Source organism: Peromyscus leucopus, chromosome 18, assembly GCF_004664715.2.
Source record: "Peromyscus leucopus breed LL Stock chromosome 18, UCI_PerLeu_2.1, whole genome shotgun sequence".
NCBI classification, from domain to species: domain Eukaryota; kingdom Metazoa; phylum Chordata; class Mammalia; order Rodentia; family Cricetidae; genus Peromyscus; species Peromyscus leucopus.
Window position 1 is genome coordinate 35,462,016 of NC_051078.1, and position 19,801 is coordinate 35,481,816.

General features: G+C 44.7%; 1 protein-coding gene across 1 annotated transcript in view; it reads right to left on the reverse strand.

The window, feature by feature from the left end:
• Positions 1–19,801, reverse strand: part of Fgd6 (FYVE, RhoGEF and PH domain containing 6) — a 128,344-nt gene that overhangs the window by 39,118 nt on the left and 69,425 nt on the right. Inside the window, 3 exon segments of the mRNA XM_028880248.2 lie at positions 87–137; positions 15,364–15,451; positions 18,163–18,319. Of these exon segments, the coding sequence (XP_028736081.1) occupies positions 87–137; positions 15,364–15,451; positions 18,163–18,319 (296 nt within the window).

Below are 19,801 nucleotides of genomic sequence, written 5' to 3' on the forward strand. Positions count from 1 at the left end.
TTGTTCTTAGTATGTTTTTCCTTCCCAGGCCCAAGCGAGCACAATACTAAAGCTTTTATACCACAGACGGCTGCAAAGGTTACTACCTTGGGTGTTCCTGTGATCTGCAGAGTCTTCTAGGAGGTTCTTTAAATAGTCTAGAAATGAACAAAGCACAGTATTTAGAACAATGCCACTCGGACAAACCCCAACTCACCTTTTTAATTTAATACTTCAGTTTTATTTTTAGCTCAACTGTGAAAGTACAAAACCCTGAGATCAGGCATATAGAACCAGAACTACAGACTATAAGGCAGTGGTTCTCAACCTTCCTAATGCTGTGACCCTTTAATACAGTTCCTTCCTCACATTGTGGTGATCCCAACCATAAAATTATTTCATTCCTAACTTCCTGTCATTTTGCTACCGTTGGCAATCATAACATATATATCTGTGCTCTCCCTTAGTCTTAGGCAACCCCTATGAAGAAGTCCTTTAATCTCCCAAGGGGTTGAGACCCACAGATTGAGAACCACTGCCATGGGGGTAAGATAAGGAATCAGCAGGGCTTGAAGCACACGCCTATAACCTCACCCCTGACCAGAGGCCAAAGGCGGGAGGATCTAATGTATGAGGCCCACACAGTCCGCGCTACACAGTGAACACTTGCCCAACAAAGCAAACAAGAAACAAGAAAAGAATAAGAGAAGGTGTAGTATCATATGACGAAGTAAACCATCTCACCCGAGTCACACAACTTTTTTTGTCCCCGAGCCAAAAATGTAATCCAGGTTTCTTCATGTTTACTTAGTATGTTTACCCATCATACATGAAACACCTTAATCTAAAGCCCTAGTACAAAACCTCAAGACATTAACACACTGAAGGCCCCCAGAGACAAATTTTCAATCTAGGAATCTACCAGTACTCAGGACACACCAAAGTAGCTCCCCGTGTGTTCTAGTGCAGATACATCTGCCCCAGAGGACATCTGGCGATGTCTGGAGCTCTCTCCACTGTCTCAGCTAGGGGGAAGGGGTGGCATCTGGTGGCTGGAGGTTAGGGATGCAGTCAAACATCCTTGATACAGCCTCACAGCAGATAACCCAGATGTCAAAGTGGCTGAGGTCGAGAAACGCTGGGCTAGATAAAGATGGTCTGTAAATGAACAACAGGGTGCGCTGTGCCTTACAATATGGGGAGAGATCCTATTGAATGTTCTTTAATACCAAACTACGTCTCTGGACTTCAGACAACACTTACTTCTCTGCTGAGAAATGCTGGATGTCCTTGATATCCATCCAATTTCTTTCTTTAGAACTTACCATCGCCCACTGTGTGGTCCATGCTTTTCTCGATTGCTAGTATATAACCCAGGCCCCTTGTCCTTCTTCCCATGTTTTTCCTGGCTCCATGATTTCTGTCCCTAACTTCTCTCTTCTTGTGAATCCCTTCTTCTGTTTCTGCATATAGAATCTGACTCATCGTCTTCGTGGTTGTCTATGTGTGGTGCTGGGGAAGGAACCCAGGGCTATGGACATGCTTAGTGAATGGTCTGTCACTGAACGACATCCCTGGTCTTCAACGGGCAGTTCCCAAGGCTCTTCTCAGGACCCCTCCCCCTAGAAAACTTTCCACTTGAAAACACTGTTTTCTCCTTTGAACAGGACATGACGTGGCAGTTCTTCGCTTTTTTCCTTCTCTCATATCCCACCACCCACTAACACCCAGCAAGGTCTCTATTTAGAGAAGGCTGAAGTCAGTCAGTGCTAGAGCCATTCCAAGTGCAGAAAGCGGGAAGACGGAGAGCATGCTTTTCAGCCTGAAGATTCACAAGCCGTGCTCACAAACAAATATGGAAATGTGGGATGTCAGCATTGGTGTTCCAAACAAAGACAGACAAAGCACCCAAACTTCAAAAGGCCCTGTCTCTGGGATAATGACCTAAGAGCCCAAGGAGACTGGAGGTGTGCATTATAAATATCCAGCAAGGGGTAGACCTGACAAGGTGTTGTACATGACCACAGTAGGCTTCCCTCAGGCATGGCAAAGCTTCCATTTCGCCAGGGAAGGTCACTAGAAATTTAGACCTGTAGGAAGGCATGCCTCTGATGAAATCTGAAAAAAAAATCATAACATCACGGAACTATATTGCTTACACACTATGCTTAGCCTCCTCTCACACATTAGAAAAAAATGCTTATTAAGCTAGGTGCAGTAGCTCATGCCTATAACCCTAGCTCTGAAGCAAAAGGATCGCGCAGAGTCTAAGGCTAGCCTAGACTACATGGTGACTTTCAGGCTAGCCTGTGCAACAGATAGAGGCGCTGTCTCAAAAAAAAAAAAAAAAAAAAAAAAGCTATTCTTACCTTGATGCTACTCAGATACATTCCATATATAAGCCATGTTTGATGAGTCTGGATTTAACAAGCTTATGGCCAAAAGTGCTAGTATTGAGGCCTGTATAGTAAATAGCTCATGCCTGTAATTCCAGCACACGGGAAGCTGATGAGTTCAAGGCTAGCCTCCGGTACAGAGACGCGGTCTCAAAAACAAAACAAGTGTTAGGGTTGTGACAAACTTATCCTTCTTTATTTGTTTTTAAACATTTATTTCTTTATTCTATGTGTATTTGTGTGAGGCACAGGCATGTTACAACGTACATGTGTAGGTCGGAGGGCAAACTCTAAGGGCTGGTTCTCTCCTTCTCCCATGGGGGTTTGGGGATTGAACTCGGGTCAGAAGGATGGCAGTAAGCACCTCTGCGCCCGAGTCATCCTGCCAGCTCAAACTTCCCCTTTTAACAGCCGTTCCTAATGCCCAAGTGCTTTGCGCTAAGCTTGTCATTAACTGTAGAGTCTAGATGGGGAGGCAGACTGAGTTCAATGTCAGGCTCGGGGCAGGTCCCTCTCTTTCGGTTTTTGTTCCTCTACACGGAAGCACGGAAGCGCATCTCTCCACATGCAATCATTTCTTTATCCCAAGAAAGCTTCCTGGAAGACACACCCATTAGGATATCCTGACCTCAGAGTCACTTTCCAGAGCTTGACAAGCGTCGAAGTTGTGTTTGTTTGTTTGTTTGTTTGTTTGGTCGGTTTAAGTTTGGTCTAGTGTTCAAACTAGGCTGCTGGCCTGCTAGCCTGAGATTTTAGGAACAGGGGCCCAGTACAGTCACTACACAGAAAATAAACTGAAGATGCTGTTACAGCAAGCTATCCTTTTAAATTACTTTATGTGCATTGGTGTTTCGCCTGCATGTATGTCTGTGTGAGGGTGTCAGATCTCCTGGAACTGGAGTTACAGACAGTTGTGAGCTGCCATGTGGGTGCAGGGAATTGAACCCAGGTCCTCTGGAAGAGCAGCCAGTGCTCTTAACCGCTGAGCCATCTCTCCAGCCCTGCTACAACAAGCTATTAATCAAGAAGTGGATGCAGATAAGCCAGCCTTCTGCCAATTTTAAAGAAGTGACAATGGTCTCTACAATTCGACTTTGCAGCTAATCCATCCGTCCGCCCGCCCGTCCGTCCGTCCGTGATTCCCTTCAACAGTTATGAGTCAGTCAGGACCTTGGCAGCGGCGCGAGGACGATGACTGATCAGTGTGAGTCAGGCTGAAGTCAGGGTGAAACCAGGGGAGGAGACCAGACACAACCTGCACACTCCTGGGCATGTTTTCACCTCCCAGGAGTCATGGGGGCAGGATCGTTTCAACTGACAGGTTAGACTTGTAACATCATGATTTCCTGCCCCTGCCTAGACAAATTAAGTAGTTGTTTAACACACACACACACACACACACACACCCGAACTGTCTCAAAACCCAACGAGACTATTGTTTTTAAAAAATCAAAACTAGGAAAGAAAAAAAAAAAAAACAGGAGTGGTTGTGCCTGCCTATAACCTCAGCACTTGGGAGGTGGAGGCAGGAGGATTGGGAGATGGAGATCATGGAGACAGAGGGGTTGGGAGAGAAGAAGAGAATTACTGGTATATGGACAACATAAAATGTACTCTTGGACCACCAGGTGGCACCATTGATTAATTAACTCCTGAACATCCTGTCCCTTAATGTGAGTAAGGCAAACAGAAGGGAAATGCTCCATGTACAACCCTAGAGATGTGCAAAGATAGTTCCCTTTCTACTCACGTAAGGCCCAAGACAAGAGGAGTTAACACTACATCTTCTGGAAGGCCTACACTGTCTACACCAGAGCTTCCAGCAAGCCTGACCACTCCTGATCACAACCAACCAACAACCAACTTCCAACAGAAACCACTTAGAGGTCGAGTCACTAAATTTCAGTCATTAGTGGAAGTCTAGAACTTTCTGCCTTCAGATGGCCAGAGTCCTAGACTGTGTGCTGAAGCAGTTGGTGGCAGAGTACAAGAAATGAACTTTGGAGGAGTCTCATTCCAGAGCAGAGTGTTCCAAGCTAGAGGAGAAGGCTTACCTCATTGTTCAGGTTTCTTCCTTCCTCTATAAATTCGTAGTGAGTTTAGCAAAACCTGCAGAACTACAAGATCCCAAGAAAGGCTATTTATGCAATAAGCCTATTTTACATAGCCTCACAGTCTGAAAGAAGCAACCTAAAATTACCCAGACTCTCCAAAGATCCAATCATTTGAAATACAAAACGAAGGTCTGCATGTCAAGTTACAAGACAGATTTCTTCAAGGCAGCTTGGAGAGAGACTTATATGGTGCTTTCTAAGGAATCAGAGGTTAAACTCTTACTTCCCTAGAAAACCAAATACTGCTAAAGGAACTTAGCAATAAAATGACTCTCTGTTATATGGATAGATTAGTGTCTTGCTCAGCCATCATCAGATTAGCTTCCTTCTGAAGGAGATGGGAACTAACACAGACCCATAACTGGACCGTGTGCAGAGAGGGAGATGGGGAGGAGAAGAGCGGTGGAGACTGTCAGAATACTTGATCCTAAATGAGGTATCTTCAAGCCAGGTGTCGTGGCACACGCCTTTAACCCTAGCATTTGGGAAGCAGAGGCAGGTGGATCTCTAGGTTCCAGGCCAGCCTGGTCTACAGAGTGAGTTCAGGATAGCCAGGACTACACAGAGAAGCCCTGTCTTGGGGAAAAAAAAAAAAAAAAAAAAAACACCAAAAAGAAAACGAACTGCTAACTGGGGTGTCTTCATCAAATCGCTCCCCTTAGGGCTCAGGGAACTCTGCTGAAGAGGAGGAAAGATTGGAAGAAGGGATGGAGGACAAAGGAAACACGACCTTCTGGACACAGCAGGACAGAAGCACAAATGAACTCGGAGGCTGTGGCAGCATGCCAAGGGTGTGCACAGGTCTGGTCCTGATGGGGTCCCAGGCCGAGAGGGGAAGCGGACACACGCCCTCATCCCTAAACCCGAGGCTACCTCCAATCGATAACGACAATTAGCAAATTTTCACAAAGGGAAAAATACAACCCACACTTAATGGAAGTCCCCACGGCCAGCAGTAGATGGCCAACACAAAACAAACTAAATGACACTTTTGGAGACCCTTTTTAAAAAAAAAAAACAAAAAACTTATAGATCTTTTGCTTACATATTATGGTTTCTGATTCTGAGTTTTTATGTTTTGGTGTGTGTGTGTGTGTGTGTGTGTGTGTGTGTATTCCAAGTTTTTTCTGTCTTTCTTTTTTTTGTTTTGTTTTAGTCTAGTTTGTTTTATTTATTTGCCTGTTCATTTTCTAAACAGAGAAAGAAGGCATAGAGTTGGATGGATGGGGAGGATCTGGGAGAAGATCAGAGAGGGAAAACTGTAATCAGAATTTACTATCTAAAAAAAAAAAATGTACTCCCCTGGTTTAGAAATGTCTAGCCAGGGACAATCCTGCACCTGTTTTTTTTCATTGCACTTTGATTTACTTTTCATTTGATCCATTCATTTTTACAGTGTTAAGAGATCAAGCCCAGGCCTCACAGAGCATTCTAAACAAGCATTCTACCACCGGCGGTCACTGGTCCCTAAAGCACATTTGGATATGTAAAAGAATCAGGCTGGCTAGATATAGGGGATATATGCCAGCAATCCCAGCTACACAGAAGACTGAGGCAGGAGGATTACAAGATGGAGGGAAATTAGCAAGACCCAGTCTGGAGCAGGGAGCAGTTAAATTAGACGAAAAAAAAAAAAAACAGATCCAAAGCAGAAGGGCGTGAGGTGCGACAAAACGAACAAATTACTGAAAAAAAAAAAAAAAAAAAAAAATGAAACCTTTAAATATTGTGAAACCTACATTAATTATAAAACACAATTATGAGAAATTGGTAAGTTAAACAATAACGCAGAAAATTTAAATCATGAACATCTAAAAGAATGTATACATTTTTTTGGAAACAGGTTCTCATACAGCCCAAACTGACCTTGAACTCCAGATATTGTCTCTATCTCCTAAGTACCATGATTATAGCATTGTCTTAGTTAGGGTTTCTATTGCTGTGAAGAGACACCATGACCACAGCAATTCTTATAAAGGGAAACATTTAACTGGATGGCTTACAGTTTTAGAGGTTTAGTCCACTGTCATCATGGCAGGAACATGGAGGCGTGCAGGCAGACATGGTGCTGGAGAAGGAGCTGAGAGTTCTACATGAAGTAAATTGTGTCACTGGGCGTAGCCTGAGCATAGGAGACCTCAAAGCCTACCCACCACAGTGATACACTTCCTCCAACAAAGCCACACTTCCTAACAATGCCACTCCCTATGGGAGCCATTTTCTTTCAAACCACCACAGCCACCCAGCTTGATGTTTGGCTTTTCAAAAGGACAGTGTCTTGCTATGTAGCACAGGCTGGCCTCCAGCTTTCCATTCCCCTGCCTCAGCTTCCTGAGTGCTGGGGTTGCAGGTATGTGCTACCACTACGAGCTCTGAATTATTTCCTTCTGGCTTTATAAACGCTCCATGTGTCTCAGCACCACATAGGATTTCCTCCTCTGTTTTATTGCCTGATGGCAGTCTTAAATCTGTTGTCCAGGTACAGCAGGTGTTATAGCATCTTATCTCGCTCCTGCCAGTTCACGGAACTGGAGAAGTGGTGTGATCATTTTAATTGTAAGTAACGCAGATCATTATCTTGATCACTTGTCTTTTGCCATATTTCAAATTACTTTTGAGGGGATCACTATGAAAAACATTCTAAAATTATGATTTTGAAAAACACTCTCAAAAAGCTGGCTTCGGATTCAGTTGACTTTGAACCGTTGATCTTCCTGCTACCACCTCCCAGGTAGCTGGTATTACAAGAAAGAGCACACACTTCTCTAACCATGCACCTCGCGACTTAGACAGAGACCTGCATGAAGCTGCACATCTAGTCCACCCCACACTGAAGAACAGAGCAAGTTCCTCCTTCCTAACAGACTTCACACTGCCGGTTTCCATTCAAATGTATTCCCGGTTACTGGGTCTACGGGCAGAGACATACTCAGCCTGAAATCAGCCTGTTGTGACTACGCGCTAAGGAAAACTGTGGCTGTGAGCGAACTTTTAGAATCCCCTATATACCATAACTGGGTGTGCTACACATGAAAGGATCAGCTGCATCATGGGAAGAAGGGCTGTCCACAGCAGAAGAATGGTTATTTAACTGAAACCTTTGATTAAAGTAGGGAATCACCCAAACTATGCACCTTAGTAATCAATATCCCCTTCCTCCGGAGCCCATAGAAGAAGTCACAGCAGACCTGGGGCCCTGGGTACCTTTCTCACTCATATGGCCAGCTGTCATTCTTGACAGTGTATTCACTTCTGTCCTATTTGCTCTTGAATGAAGTCCCTCGCCAGCTACTTTGAAACCCGTGGCACTCATTTTAATCCTTGCATAAGATGCCAAGAACCCTGACACCTGGGGCTCAGACATCGACTAGTGGTCACATCATTACTAATGAAAAAGTACTGTGGCCCCTGACTCTCATTCTTCCAGTTTTTCAAATACCAGTTCAATTCTAGTCCTTAAAAATGTGGTCTAGGTCTGCCTTTTTGCAAATGTGGCATGTGTATAAGCTAGAAAGGGGCCTTTCTGGGCTTTTTCCCCTCCAGACTCAGGCCTTGAAACATCATTCTGTGCATTAGAAAAGCTCCTTTATTGGGTGATGGAGTTCCTGTATTGGAACACAGGCTGGATTTGAACCTCAATTGAGTAAATTAATGCAGGGCAGAGTAATGAGAAAAAAGTTGTCTATCTACCCTAGATTTTGATGACTTTGGTCCTGGAAAAAAAGAAAAAAGAAAAGCAGCTTCTCAGGACTCATGAAGCAAACCTGACCCCAAGTTCATGCTGGGATAAAATATGGAGGCGAATCTTAGAATGGCAGAACTGTCTCCCAGGACCTTTTTAGACTGGCTAGGCACGTCGAGAATTCACTTAAGGAGTCAAACTCATAGGAAGGCTCTCAAGCCGTTATTTTGAGTCTTCTAAGACTGCTTTTCTTGGTGGCTGCCAGTGGATCAGGTGACAATCTCAAGTACACAGAAAGAGCCTGGACACAGTCAACCCACTCTCGAGTGTAAAGAGACTCTTGCCCAGAGTTGTCCCTAGCACTCAGTCAACAGAGCAAATTTAGGCTGAGGGAGACAAGTGTAGTTGGCTCTGCAACAGCCAAGAGAATGAAGCACATCTAAGCCCCAAAGCGAGTTCAAGTTGAGCTGAATTTCCGTGTTTTCTCCGATGGGAACAGTTCCGATGAGCCCACAAGTCTGACAAAAACTGTGAGAAACTAGCAACAAGTTCTCACTAAATCTCTGCCAAAACAAGCCCCAGAAACAGAGGCATTCGGCTACTTGCAGGGAATCTGGGTCAAATCTGCACTCAGGATTGAAAAAAGACTGGCCTTGTAGCCATCTCCCCTGGTAGAATTCAGGGGATCTGCACCGCGGATGGCAGACAGACTCACCTTTACTGTTTCCTTTCTATGGAACAGTGACACTCTGTGTAGCTCTAGCTGTCCTGGAACTTACAATGAAGAACACGCTGGCCTCAAACTCACAAAGATCTGCCTGCGTCTGCTTCCCGAGGGTTGGGATTAGAGGCGTGCGCTATCACACCCAGTCCCATTTTCACTAACCTTTAGAGGAAGTAAAGAGTTTCTTTCTACCATGAGTATTGGCAGCAAACCCCAGAAGTATTAACAATCTTTGTGGCTATCACCATGGAAATCACAGATATTTTTTTTATAACAAATTATAGTTGAGGCATGAAAATACTGTATACTCTTGTCGTACTCTCTCCAACTCATGATAATCACTAGATCTCCCACCAGATCTACTTTAATTCAGTACTAAAGAAGCACATTTGGCTAGGCGAGATAGCACAGCCTGTAATCCCAGCATTTGGGAGGTGGAGACATAAAGATGGGGTGTTCAAGATCATCTTGGCTATACAGTGAACTTCAGGTCACCTGGACTACATGACACCCTGTCTCAAAACAACAACAAAACCAGAACAGGTCTGAGGGTGTAGTTCAGGTGCTACAGTGTTTGCCTAGCAAGCACAAAGCCCTGGGTCTGCTCCGCAGTACTGCAGGAACCAGGCATGGCGGCGCACGTCTGTAACCCTAGCTCTAGGATGGGGAAGCTCCGAGACCATCCTTGACTTCACAGGAAGTGGAAGGCCGGCACAGGCTACATGAGACTGTGTCAAACAACACAAAAACAGGCAAACAAAAGGCACAGACAGACAGACAGGATGTGCTTAGTTCTTAGGCCCCCAAGGTCTTTCCAGAGCATTCAAGTACTTCAGATATAATTTATTTAACAGAATCTCTTAAAATGGCTTCTCAAAACTACAATTAAAAATGAACTGCAGCCAGATGGTGGTGGCATCCGATGGCATTCCTCCCCACATGTCATATGGATAGAAATGCCTCCATCAAAGCCTTTGAGTTCGTGAGAAAGTAAATTCTTGTCTGGAGTCTAATATATGACCACCAACATCCTTTTAAAATCAAGTTCTGACCTATAGGTGGTGTCAAAATGACCTTTAATTTTTTTTTTTTTTTTTTTTTTTTTTACTGAGACAGGGTCTTACTAGGCAACCCTGGCTGGCCTGGGACTGGTTATACAGATAAGATGCCCTCCTGTGTCCCCAAGTGCTGTGATTAAAGGTGTGGGCTGCTACACCCAGTTAAATGATTTTTGATGTATACAATTAGCCCTGGTTTTAAAATAAAATACTGACAGGTAGTTTTAATAAGAATATTTTTTAAAGTGTAGTCTACTAATTTATTTTAAATCCGCAGATTAAACTGGTTATCACATTCACAGATTCAGAATTCTACAACAGATGTTTTTAGTATTCCATTTCTACCAACATGGAAAATCTCCGATTTCCAAAACCTAGAGGGAATTAATGTCATCGCAGACAAAGGCAAAGGTTATAGGAAAGAGTAGTAAAGTCTATCGCTAAAACAACTTTAATGAAACATAAATATTTTGAACGAGATCAAAGAAAGTACAATGAATCAAAGTTCAAAGGACTGTTGTTTGTCCCTAACTGTGGAAGTGGAAAGGATTTTCAGAAGCATTTTAAACTCTATTTTTCAATATACTTTCTCCTCAGTGATCCTGCCTGACTCAACTTCCTTCAATACCAATGTAATGTCTCACAAAAAACCACACCACTTTTATTGAGAAAAAATTCTAATATAATATATAATATAGGTGGAGATTTTTTAAAAAATCTGAAAAGGTCTCTGAGTCATTTCCAAATAACGTAAGATGAAAAAGGATTTGGCTTTTTATATTACTTACATATTTTTACATGGATAAGAAAGAGTACTTCAAAGGAAAAAGGCGACCCTTACAAAAATAAGAAGTGGCAAGATCCATGCAAATTTTAGGAGAGAGGAAGGGCACAGTGGGCGTCTGCGCAGTTGGACACAGCCTCAAAGAGGACAGTGAAGCCAACCTGCGGGGAAGGGCCATTTCTGCGCTGGCTGCCAGGCCCAGGAGTCTACTTGCTGAGGGTTTAATGCATGAGTGAATGGAGCCTGGAAGGGCGTGCTTCAGCACACAGGGAGAAGCAGACCACAATTAGAGCGAAGGAGAATGAGATGTCAGTCAACCGGGCGTGTGAGCTGAGGTCTCTCTCTCTCCTCTCAACTTTTCTAGTCAGCACAATGAGTGCTCGGGAGAGAGCCCAGTGGCCCAATACTTGCAAAGCATGCCTGAGGTACTGGGATCGATCCCTAGTACAAAAAGAAGTAAATTAAATAACAAATACATAAACCCTCAGAATCTAATAAGCAGAATCAACACTTTTGGCAGAGATATGAAGCAATGACTTGCTGGGTTACATGGAGTGATATGGTGTGGCCAGCATGGAGTGGGTGGAAAAGCCCTGACCTGGATCCCAGCAGCAGCAGGAACCAAGGGACAGGAGATCCTAACAGGGAGTGAGACCAGGAAGGAGACATGAGTCCTTCTGCAAGTGCCCAAGTCGATGGAAGCTTGCTTTCGACTTGAAATGTTAAGTAGTGGTCTATCCATCCAGCACACATTCATGGGGCTGCCGCAGGAGGATTCTGAACTTCCAAGAAGGAGCACCTTGTCATTTCCTAAACCTCTCCGTTGGTTAAGTCTTTGATGACAGATGCAGACAGCTTCTTTCTTGGAGATGAGAAGGAAGCAGAAGAGGAACACCGCTTCCATGTTCGCTTCCTTCCTGCCTGCTGCCTCCTAATTCCCATCCGTCCCAGCTCTAGGGATCCCAGTGCCCCACACTTAGGACAGGGCCTGACTGTAACTCATGGGTCGTGACTGGTCAATGCAAAAGTAAAATTTAAAAGCATCCAGCACTCATTAAGTCAATCACTCACTCTATGTTTCTTTGAACATTTCACTATACAACCGCACGTATCCTTAGATCTTATTTTGAGCCGATCTTAAAAGACTACTGCCAAGAATTAACTAATTTATGTATGCATTTATTTTAGTGGTGCTGGAGGATGCAAGTCATGGCCACGTGCTCCACTGGGCAGTCTACAAGGACTTTCACCAAGGATCTAGTTGGAATTTTTTTTTTTTTTTTCGAGACAGAGTTTCTCTGTGTAGCTTTGGAGCCTGTCCTGGAACTCGCTCTGTTGACCAGGCTGGCCTCGAACTCACAGAGATCCGCCTGCCTCTGCCTCCCGAGTGCTGGGATTAAAGGCGTGCGCCACCACTGCCCGGCTGGAATTTTTACTACAATGGAGAGAGAGAAAACCTCAGCAGAAACTGAAGTTCTCCCTCGGGAAAAAGGCACTGCATGCAGGAAAAGAGGAGAGCTAAGCAGTAGCCGAGCCACTGCCTCAGGGATTTCCACTCACTTTTCTCTAAAAAGAAAGAACCTGTCTTATCGGTCCTTCATCTATGCAATTCTCAGACTGCCTCTGCCAAGAAAAAGAGGCAAGAAAGAATCTGCTCACACTAAGTCAGCCAGGAATCCTCCCCTGCGCTGCCAAATACTCAGAAAGTGACCAACACCAGGAGCTGAGGCTCACGCTTCCTTCCAGCTACCGTGACATTGGTGCATTTGAAATGGCAAGGTTGTTGGGAGGAGTGAGTTATTTGAACTTGTCTTCAAACATGGGACCCCGGTTAATTATCTAAACAGATGTAGACTTAGGACTTAACATCCAGACTGAAGAGATGGCTCAATAGTTAACAGCATGTGTTGCTCTTATTGAGGACCCAGGTTCAATACCCAGCTCCCATATGGTGTGATTCACAACTATCCCTAACTCCAGCTACAGATCTGATGCCCTTTTCTGGCCTTGATGAGTACCAAGCACGCATGTAGTATACATACATACATGCAAAAAGATTCCTACAAGGCCTAATATGAGTTCTAGGCCAGCTAGGTTCTTATATGGACTGTGTCTATAACTTTAAAATAAAATCAAAATGAAAATAATTACAGGAGACTAGTATAGTGGAATATGTCTATAATTCCAACATTCATTAGTCTGAAGCAGGAGGATTACAGTGAATGTGAAGCCAATCTGGGCGACATTGCAAGTACCAAGCTAGCCAGGACGACATGGCAAGAACTCACTTCAAACAACATTTAAAATCAAATTTTAAGAACCTCCCCAACACACACACACACACACACACACACACACACACACACACACACACACACACTTTAAACCCTTAAAATTAAGTCCAATCTCACATGATGTTGGTATTACAAACAATAAAACAATCTGTTTGCTTTGATGACAGACACATGCCACCATGCCCCGTTTACGCATTGCTGGGGACTAAATCCAAGTTTTCAGACATACTAGGCCAGCACTCTACCAACTCAGGTGCATCTCCAGCCCCAAATCTGTTTTAACTAATGAAGGAAGAGGCCATGACATGAATTTGGAAGACAGCAAGGAGGGGTACGTGGGAGGGCCTGGAGGGAGGAAAGGGAAGGGGAAAATGATGCGATTATAATCTCAAAAGTAAAAGAAAGAACCGAGGGAAAAAAGGTGTTCAAGAAGCCAGGCATGGGCTAGTGATACGCTCACTTGCTGCCCAGCCTGATGACCCGTGCAATCCACATGACCCACACGGCAAGGAGAAAACGGGCTCTTACAAGCTGTCCTCTGACCTCCACGTATGATGTGTTAGGGCATGCATGTACACACGTGAACCTCACACAACAACCAAACAAGTGAGCAAATGTCAGAAAAATAGATCTAAGAGCCAGGTATGGGGATGCATGCCTATAACTCACTCCAGCACTCCGGAGGCTGAGGCAGGACCAGAGGTAGTCTGAGGCAAGCTCTGTTGCCCCCACAATGAAACTGTGTCTTCACAAGAAAAAGAAGACATACTACACAGTTTTAAAAACATGTCTTTCTCATTTCTCCACCCAAAACAACTTAACATGCAGTATAAATTAAACAGGCAGGTTTTATTATGTAGACCAGCCACGGTACGGGAAGAAAAGATACCTTCTACACTTCATTTTCAGTGGCCCGATCCTTCCTTCTCAAATCTGAGCCACAGATGTCTTTGGCCACTAAAAACTCATTCTACCGCTGTGGAAATAGCCAATGCTATTCAACAGCTGGCTTATGACAGTGCTTTAGATTTATCTAGCAAAAACACTGTGTGTATCAGTACTTCCTCGTCCTGTGAATTAATAATCTCAGCCAAGAGCAGAGGAAAGAAAGCCAGGGCTGATGGGCAGGATATCCTCAAATTATCTGCTCTGCTTTATGTCATTCCAGAAAGAAATCTAGTGCCCGATGTGCAGCTGGAAACGCCAATTCAGCCCTTGACACACCTTGGCTGGCAGGGCCCAGGGCTGGAAGAAAAGGCCCTTCCATCCTCTCCCCTCACTACCAAGTGGGGAAGCCTGAGCTTCTGCGTCAAGGGAAATGGGCAAATGGGCTTTCCGGGTTCACATCCTCTTCTGCCAATCTTGGTTTAAGAGAACCTGACTAAGGAGAGAGCGTGCACACTATTTTTTCAAGGACCATAGTCACAGTCATATCTCAAATTCTATTCACAACACAACCACACATATCCACTATTGAGCTGTGGTGACATTTTAGTGATCTTATCCACTTTGACACAAAGTGTAGTGTGATTTTATATATATACATATTTCTCTCCCTCTCCTCAATACACTTCAGCAAATCTCAGTAGACTTAACAGTATGTATCAGATTGCATGCTTGGTACTGACATGATGTGTATTAGCTTTTATTAGGACGTCAAACCACTTAATCTTTATAAGCCTGTTATTTTGTCTATGAAAAAAATACCTTGTTGCTGTGTTTACTTGTGAGTATGGTAAGTTTTAAAGAACCAGGAACAAAAGTACTTGAATACATGTACCTCGATCCCAATAATACCTCGTATTCTCTTGTACACTAATCACAGAGGTCTAAAATCTGGCAAATGACGGTCAGAAGACCCAAATAATAACAGTAGGGTTACTGTTACTATTGCTAAGAATAGCTAATAGCAGAACTTACTGTGTCCAAAGAATAATTCTAAAGATCATGCCCACAATTTAGCTCATTAATCACTCCTCGTAACAACAGAGGGAAGTAAATAGAGCCACCAGGACGGTGCTGTGCAAACATAACGAATGATTACAGACCCCGCTGCCCAAGTAGCTAAGAAAACGCCTCCTTGGGATTCATTGTTATTCAGGTCAAATGACAGAGGATGTGGACCGATTCGGTGAGAGAGGGTCAGAACCGAGGCACAGCCTCCATGAATGCCAGGAGGCGAGAGTGTACCTAGGATGCTCAAAGAACTGGAGGCGGGTCGACTCCAGTGACCGAATTCGTCTGCCATGCAGTGGTTAGTGGGGAGACGGAAGAGGCGTGCCAGGGAAGAGGGCAGTGAGGGTCAGCTGGCTGGTAGAATCGGAGGCCCCACCTGTCAGCAGCAGCCTGTACTGAGGGATCCTCTGAACTGGCTTCAGCAGGTAATGCTTCAGGGCCAGGCTGGCACACCGGGGGCTCATCTGAAGGGAGAGAGCATTCACAGTAAACCCACTGTCTTTTCAGCAGCCAAGAGCGCAGGTGGAAGCTCTGAGGGGGTCACGCTTTGGGACAGCCAGCAACGTGGGACGGGGATTCAGAGACGCTTCCTTCTGTAAGACACGGTGGCCGTACAGCAAAGGAGAGTGACCGGAGCCACCAAAGCCACCTCTCCAGTCACTCCCAGAGGCCACCGCTCCTAAGAGCAGGGGTTCACAGCTTTCAGAGCGTGGCGCCCACAACTGCATTCCCTACTGGGGATGTCAGGGAACGTGTTCCAGGACAGTCCTAACTACAAACCCCAAGGAACCAACAAGGGAATACATGGCCCCCCAAATAAGGACGCAGATCTAAAACTATTGGGGCTCAGAGTCAAACAATAACCACAGCCCTGTGGTCAATAAAGTCATTCACAGTAACAACAGTATAGTGGAGAGGGTTGCAGACACTGAAACTGAGAGCGGCCTTGCTACGTGCTCCTCTCTCTTAGAATAACGAAGAATGGAAAACATCTTTTTGGATGGGTAGTCCTACAAGACAGCCATTTACAAGTGTATACACCTGGCTGCATAATATTTTCTTTTTAGGGTGTGTGTGTGTGTGTGTGTGTGTGTGTGTGTGTAGACTAGAACCCAGGCCTTTGCAAATGCCAAGCACATGCGCTGCTCCAGAGGCATATCATGAGCCCTGGAACACTCAAACTTGTCCATAAAGCCATGTGACTGTCCTTAAAACTTTTTTCCTGAATATGTAAAACAGTGGTCGCAGTCTCTTCCAGTGCAAGAGCTGACTGTCTGGTAGGATCAAAACGAGCATGGATGCATGCCCTTGCACTGCTTTGTGACACAGCTCTCTCTAAGCAGCTCAGGCTGGCCCTGAACTCGCTATGTTCTTGTCTCAACCTTCTGGTTGTTTACAGGAAATGCCACTATTTCCAGTGGTAGAGGAGAGGAAAGGAGGGAGGACTAGAAATTATTTTTTTTTAAGTCCGATTATTTGTCTGTTGTACAAATCAGTACAAGATAGAAACCAGCAACACTGTAACATGTTGGAAACTTTTCATTTCTCATTTTGTGTGGCTAGAATTTACTGAGCATTTTAGTTTCAAAACAAAGAAACAAACACTAAAACACTGTAAACCGATGGATAGAGGAAAATTAAACTAACTGCGAACAGGAGTGCAATGCCACTGCTCAGGAAGCGGAGGCAGGGGGATGATGGGGGTCCACGGCCAGCCCTGAGCGAGTAACAGACTTGAGACAAGTCTGGGGAACAATAGACAGTATCATTTCATCCCAATCAAATCAAGTGTACACCTCCAATCTTCCAGTCAAAACACAAAACTTTAGCTGACACATAAAATACCAAGTTGGAAACTTTGAGGCTAAAACTGCATTGACTTACTTAGGGAACAAAAATCGTGTTTCTTTCCATTACTGTAGGTGAAGGTGTCAGACAAATGAAGGAAGTTGGGTAGAAATGAGAGATGTTCCCTTAGTATTCAAATTCATCAGAATAGGGGTGGCCAGGGCGGAAGAGGAGGACAAGTTAATGTTTAATGGCTATGGAATCTCGATTTTGCAAGGCTAAGTGTGTTTCAGAAGGATGGTTACACAATATTGTCCACATACTTCACATTGCAGAGTTATAGACTTAAAATGGCTAAGATTATAAATCTGTGGTGCGTACATTTTACCGTGGGCTTAAAAAAATAAGATCATTCATTTGTCTATTTATAACTCGTGTGTGTGTGCCTTGCACACGTGTGCACATGTGTGTAGGTATTGGAAGCACACATGATACAACATGCATGCTGAGGCGGAGAACAACTTTTCAGACTGAGAGTCAGTTCTCTCATTCCACATGTGGGATCCTGGGGACTGAACTCATGTGGCCAGGCTTGCCAACAGTAACTTTACCCTCGGAGATATCTTGTTAGTCCTGGTTTCGTCTTTGAGACTGGGATTCCTGTAGGCCACGCTGGCCTGAAACTCACTATGCGGCTGAGGATGGCCTTGATCGCCTTATCTTCCTGCCTCGGCTTCCCAAGTGCTGGAGGAGCCCAGGCATGAGCCGCCATATGCAGCTGAGGAGACTTGAAAGTCAAGACTTTGAGGTCAGCCTGGCTACAGAGGGAAACCTTGCTTCAAACAAATTAACTAGCTGACCAACTCTCACCAAAATACTGTTTACCCAATCAAAACAGTACAACGTGCAGTAATAGATCTTTAGAATCAAATCATGGACTGTTCGAGTTTTCACTGGTTTGTTTGGTCAATTAATTTCTTCTATGATTTAGAAGAGATTTTTACATATATATATTTGGTTTTTCAAGACAGGGTTTCTCTGTGTAGCTTTGTGCCTTTCCTGGAACTCACTCTGTAGACCAGGCTGGCCTTGAACTCACAGAGATCCGCCTGCCTCTGCCTCCCGAGTGCTGGGATTAAAGGCATGAGCCACCACTGCCCGGTTTAAGAGATTATATTTTAACACATTTTTTTTTTTTTTCAGAGCTGAGGATCAAACCCAGGGCCTTGTGCTTGCTAGGCAAGCGCTCTACCACTGAGCTAAATCCCCAACCCCATTTTAACACATTTTTATTCAAAAGTTTTCCTTTCAATGACTATAAATGGTTAAGGCATAGAAAATGTAAGGGGAAAAAAAAGTTCAATATCGTACGGCAGGCAGCAAATACCTCGAATTCTCTAACGACCGCAGCAAATCCTGGATTTTTCCTGCACTGCTCATCCAGCAGAGCTATGTTCTTATCGAACTCTTTGATGTATGTGGAATACATTTTTAAGTACGGCCCCTTCTTTACGAAGATGTCAGCAATCCTTTGTTGTTCGGTCCTGCGGACAGAGGGTATACAAAAACATGAAAGCACGGCTAGGTAGGTCATCGGCGCATCCTTTTATTTTTCCTCGTCTTGAAAACATATCCTAGATGCCTGCGCTTCGGCACTGCCCCGCCATGAACACACCTTGTCCAGACTCTGCCGGCTCTGACTGCCCCCCCCCCACTCCATTTCTGTCCTCTCTGTTCCATTCTTTAGAGCAGCAAGAGCCCCCCTACAAAAAAGCATATCCTATTATGTAACTTCCAGTGATGCCTTTTCATTACTTATTTGTGTGTGTGTAAATGTATGTATGTTTGTGTGTACATGTGTATGTGTATGGATGTGGGTATGGATGGTTGGATGTAGATGGTATTACTAAGCTACCCAGACTGGCCTTGAACTCACGACTCTACGGCTTCAGTCTGTCTCCCGTTGTGATTACAGATGAGTGCCACTACCCCAGCTCCAAGGACCTTCTTTTTGCACTTAGAATAAAAATAAATTCCATGCACACAAGGCCCACTGCTCCTTCCTGTCTGACCCAGGCCACGTTCTCTTCTCTTTTCCTGTTCTCAAAAGCTTCTTCATTCTCTCTGAATAAACAGAGTCCACCCTCACCGTGTGGCCTTTTACTGATGGGTCCACAGGCCTGGAAATAGGGAGCCCTTGGAGTTTCCCCACGGCTATGTCCTATGTCAGCTCACATGCTCCACATTTTGGGGTGAGGGTGGCTGAAATCTGAACACCTTACATGCGCTGGGCAAGCACTCTACTACAGGCTATATTCCCAGGCCACGTTCCACTTTCTTAGAGAACCATCTCTGACAATCTAGTCTTCACTACGTAACCCAGCATGTTATCAGTCTCTGCAAATTCGAAGTTATTTTTGTTCCCCCTGATTTTTCTTGCCTATTTTCCTGGCCCTTCTCCCCACCAAAATGTCTGTGCCATGAAGTCGAGACCTCTGTATATTTTGTGTACTATGATATGCTTGTCATATGTCCATTACCAACGAGCACAGTAGACAGTCAAACCTTGGACAATGAAATACTTGCTAGGCCTGGTGGCTCACACCTGTAATTCTAGTACTTGGGAGGGTGAGACAGGATTGCTCTGAGTTCAAGATCAGCCTACACTATATAGTGGATGCCAAGCCAGGGCAGCTACAAAGAGAGACACTTGAACTTATTTCAAAACATCAGATGACTAAGGAGGCAGGCATGCTGCCGCCGCCGCCGCCGCCGCCGCCATGTGGGGTGGTGGTAACCAGAAGGACATGGATTCCTTGACCACAGCCCTAACTACCTTGTTTCTTATGGCTCTACACCCTCTCCCCCCAAAAAACCCTGCACTGCCAGCAGGCAGTGGACAGACCAAGAGGCACCAGTGGTCTCAGACCATGTCCTTCCTTACGGAGCAGAACATGGTCTACATATGGCCTGGAGATCAAGGTGGAGAGTCAGTGCCGGCTAAGTGTGTCCTGTGACAGCAGAAC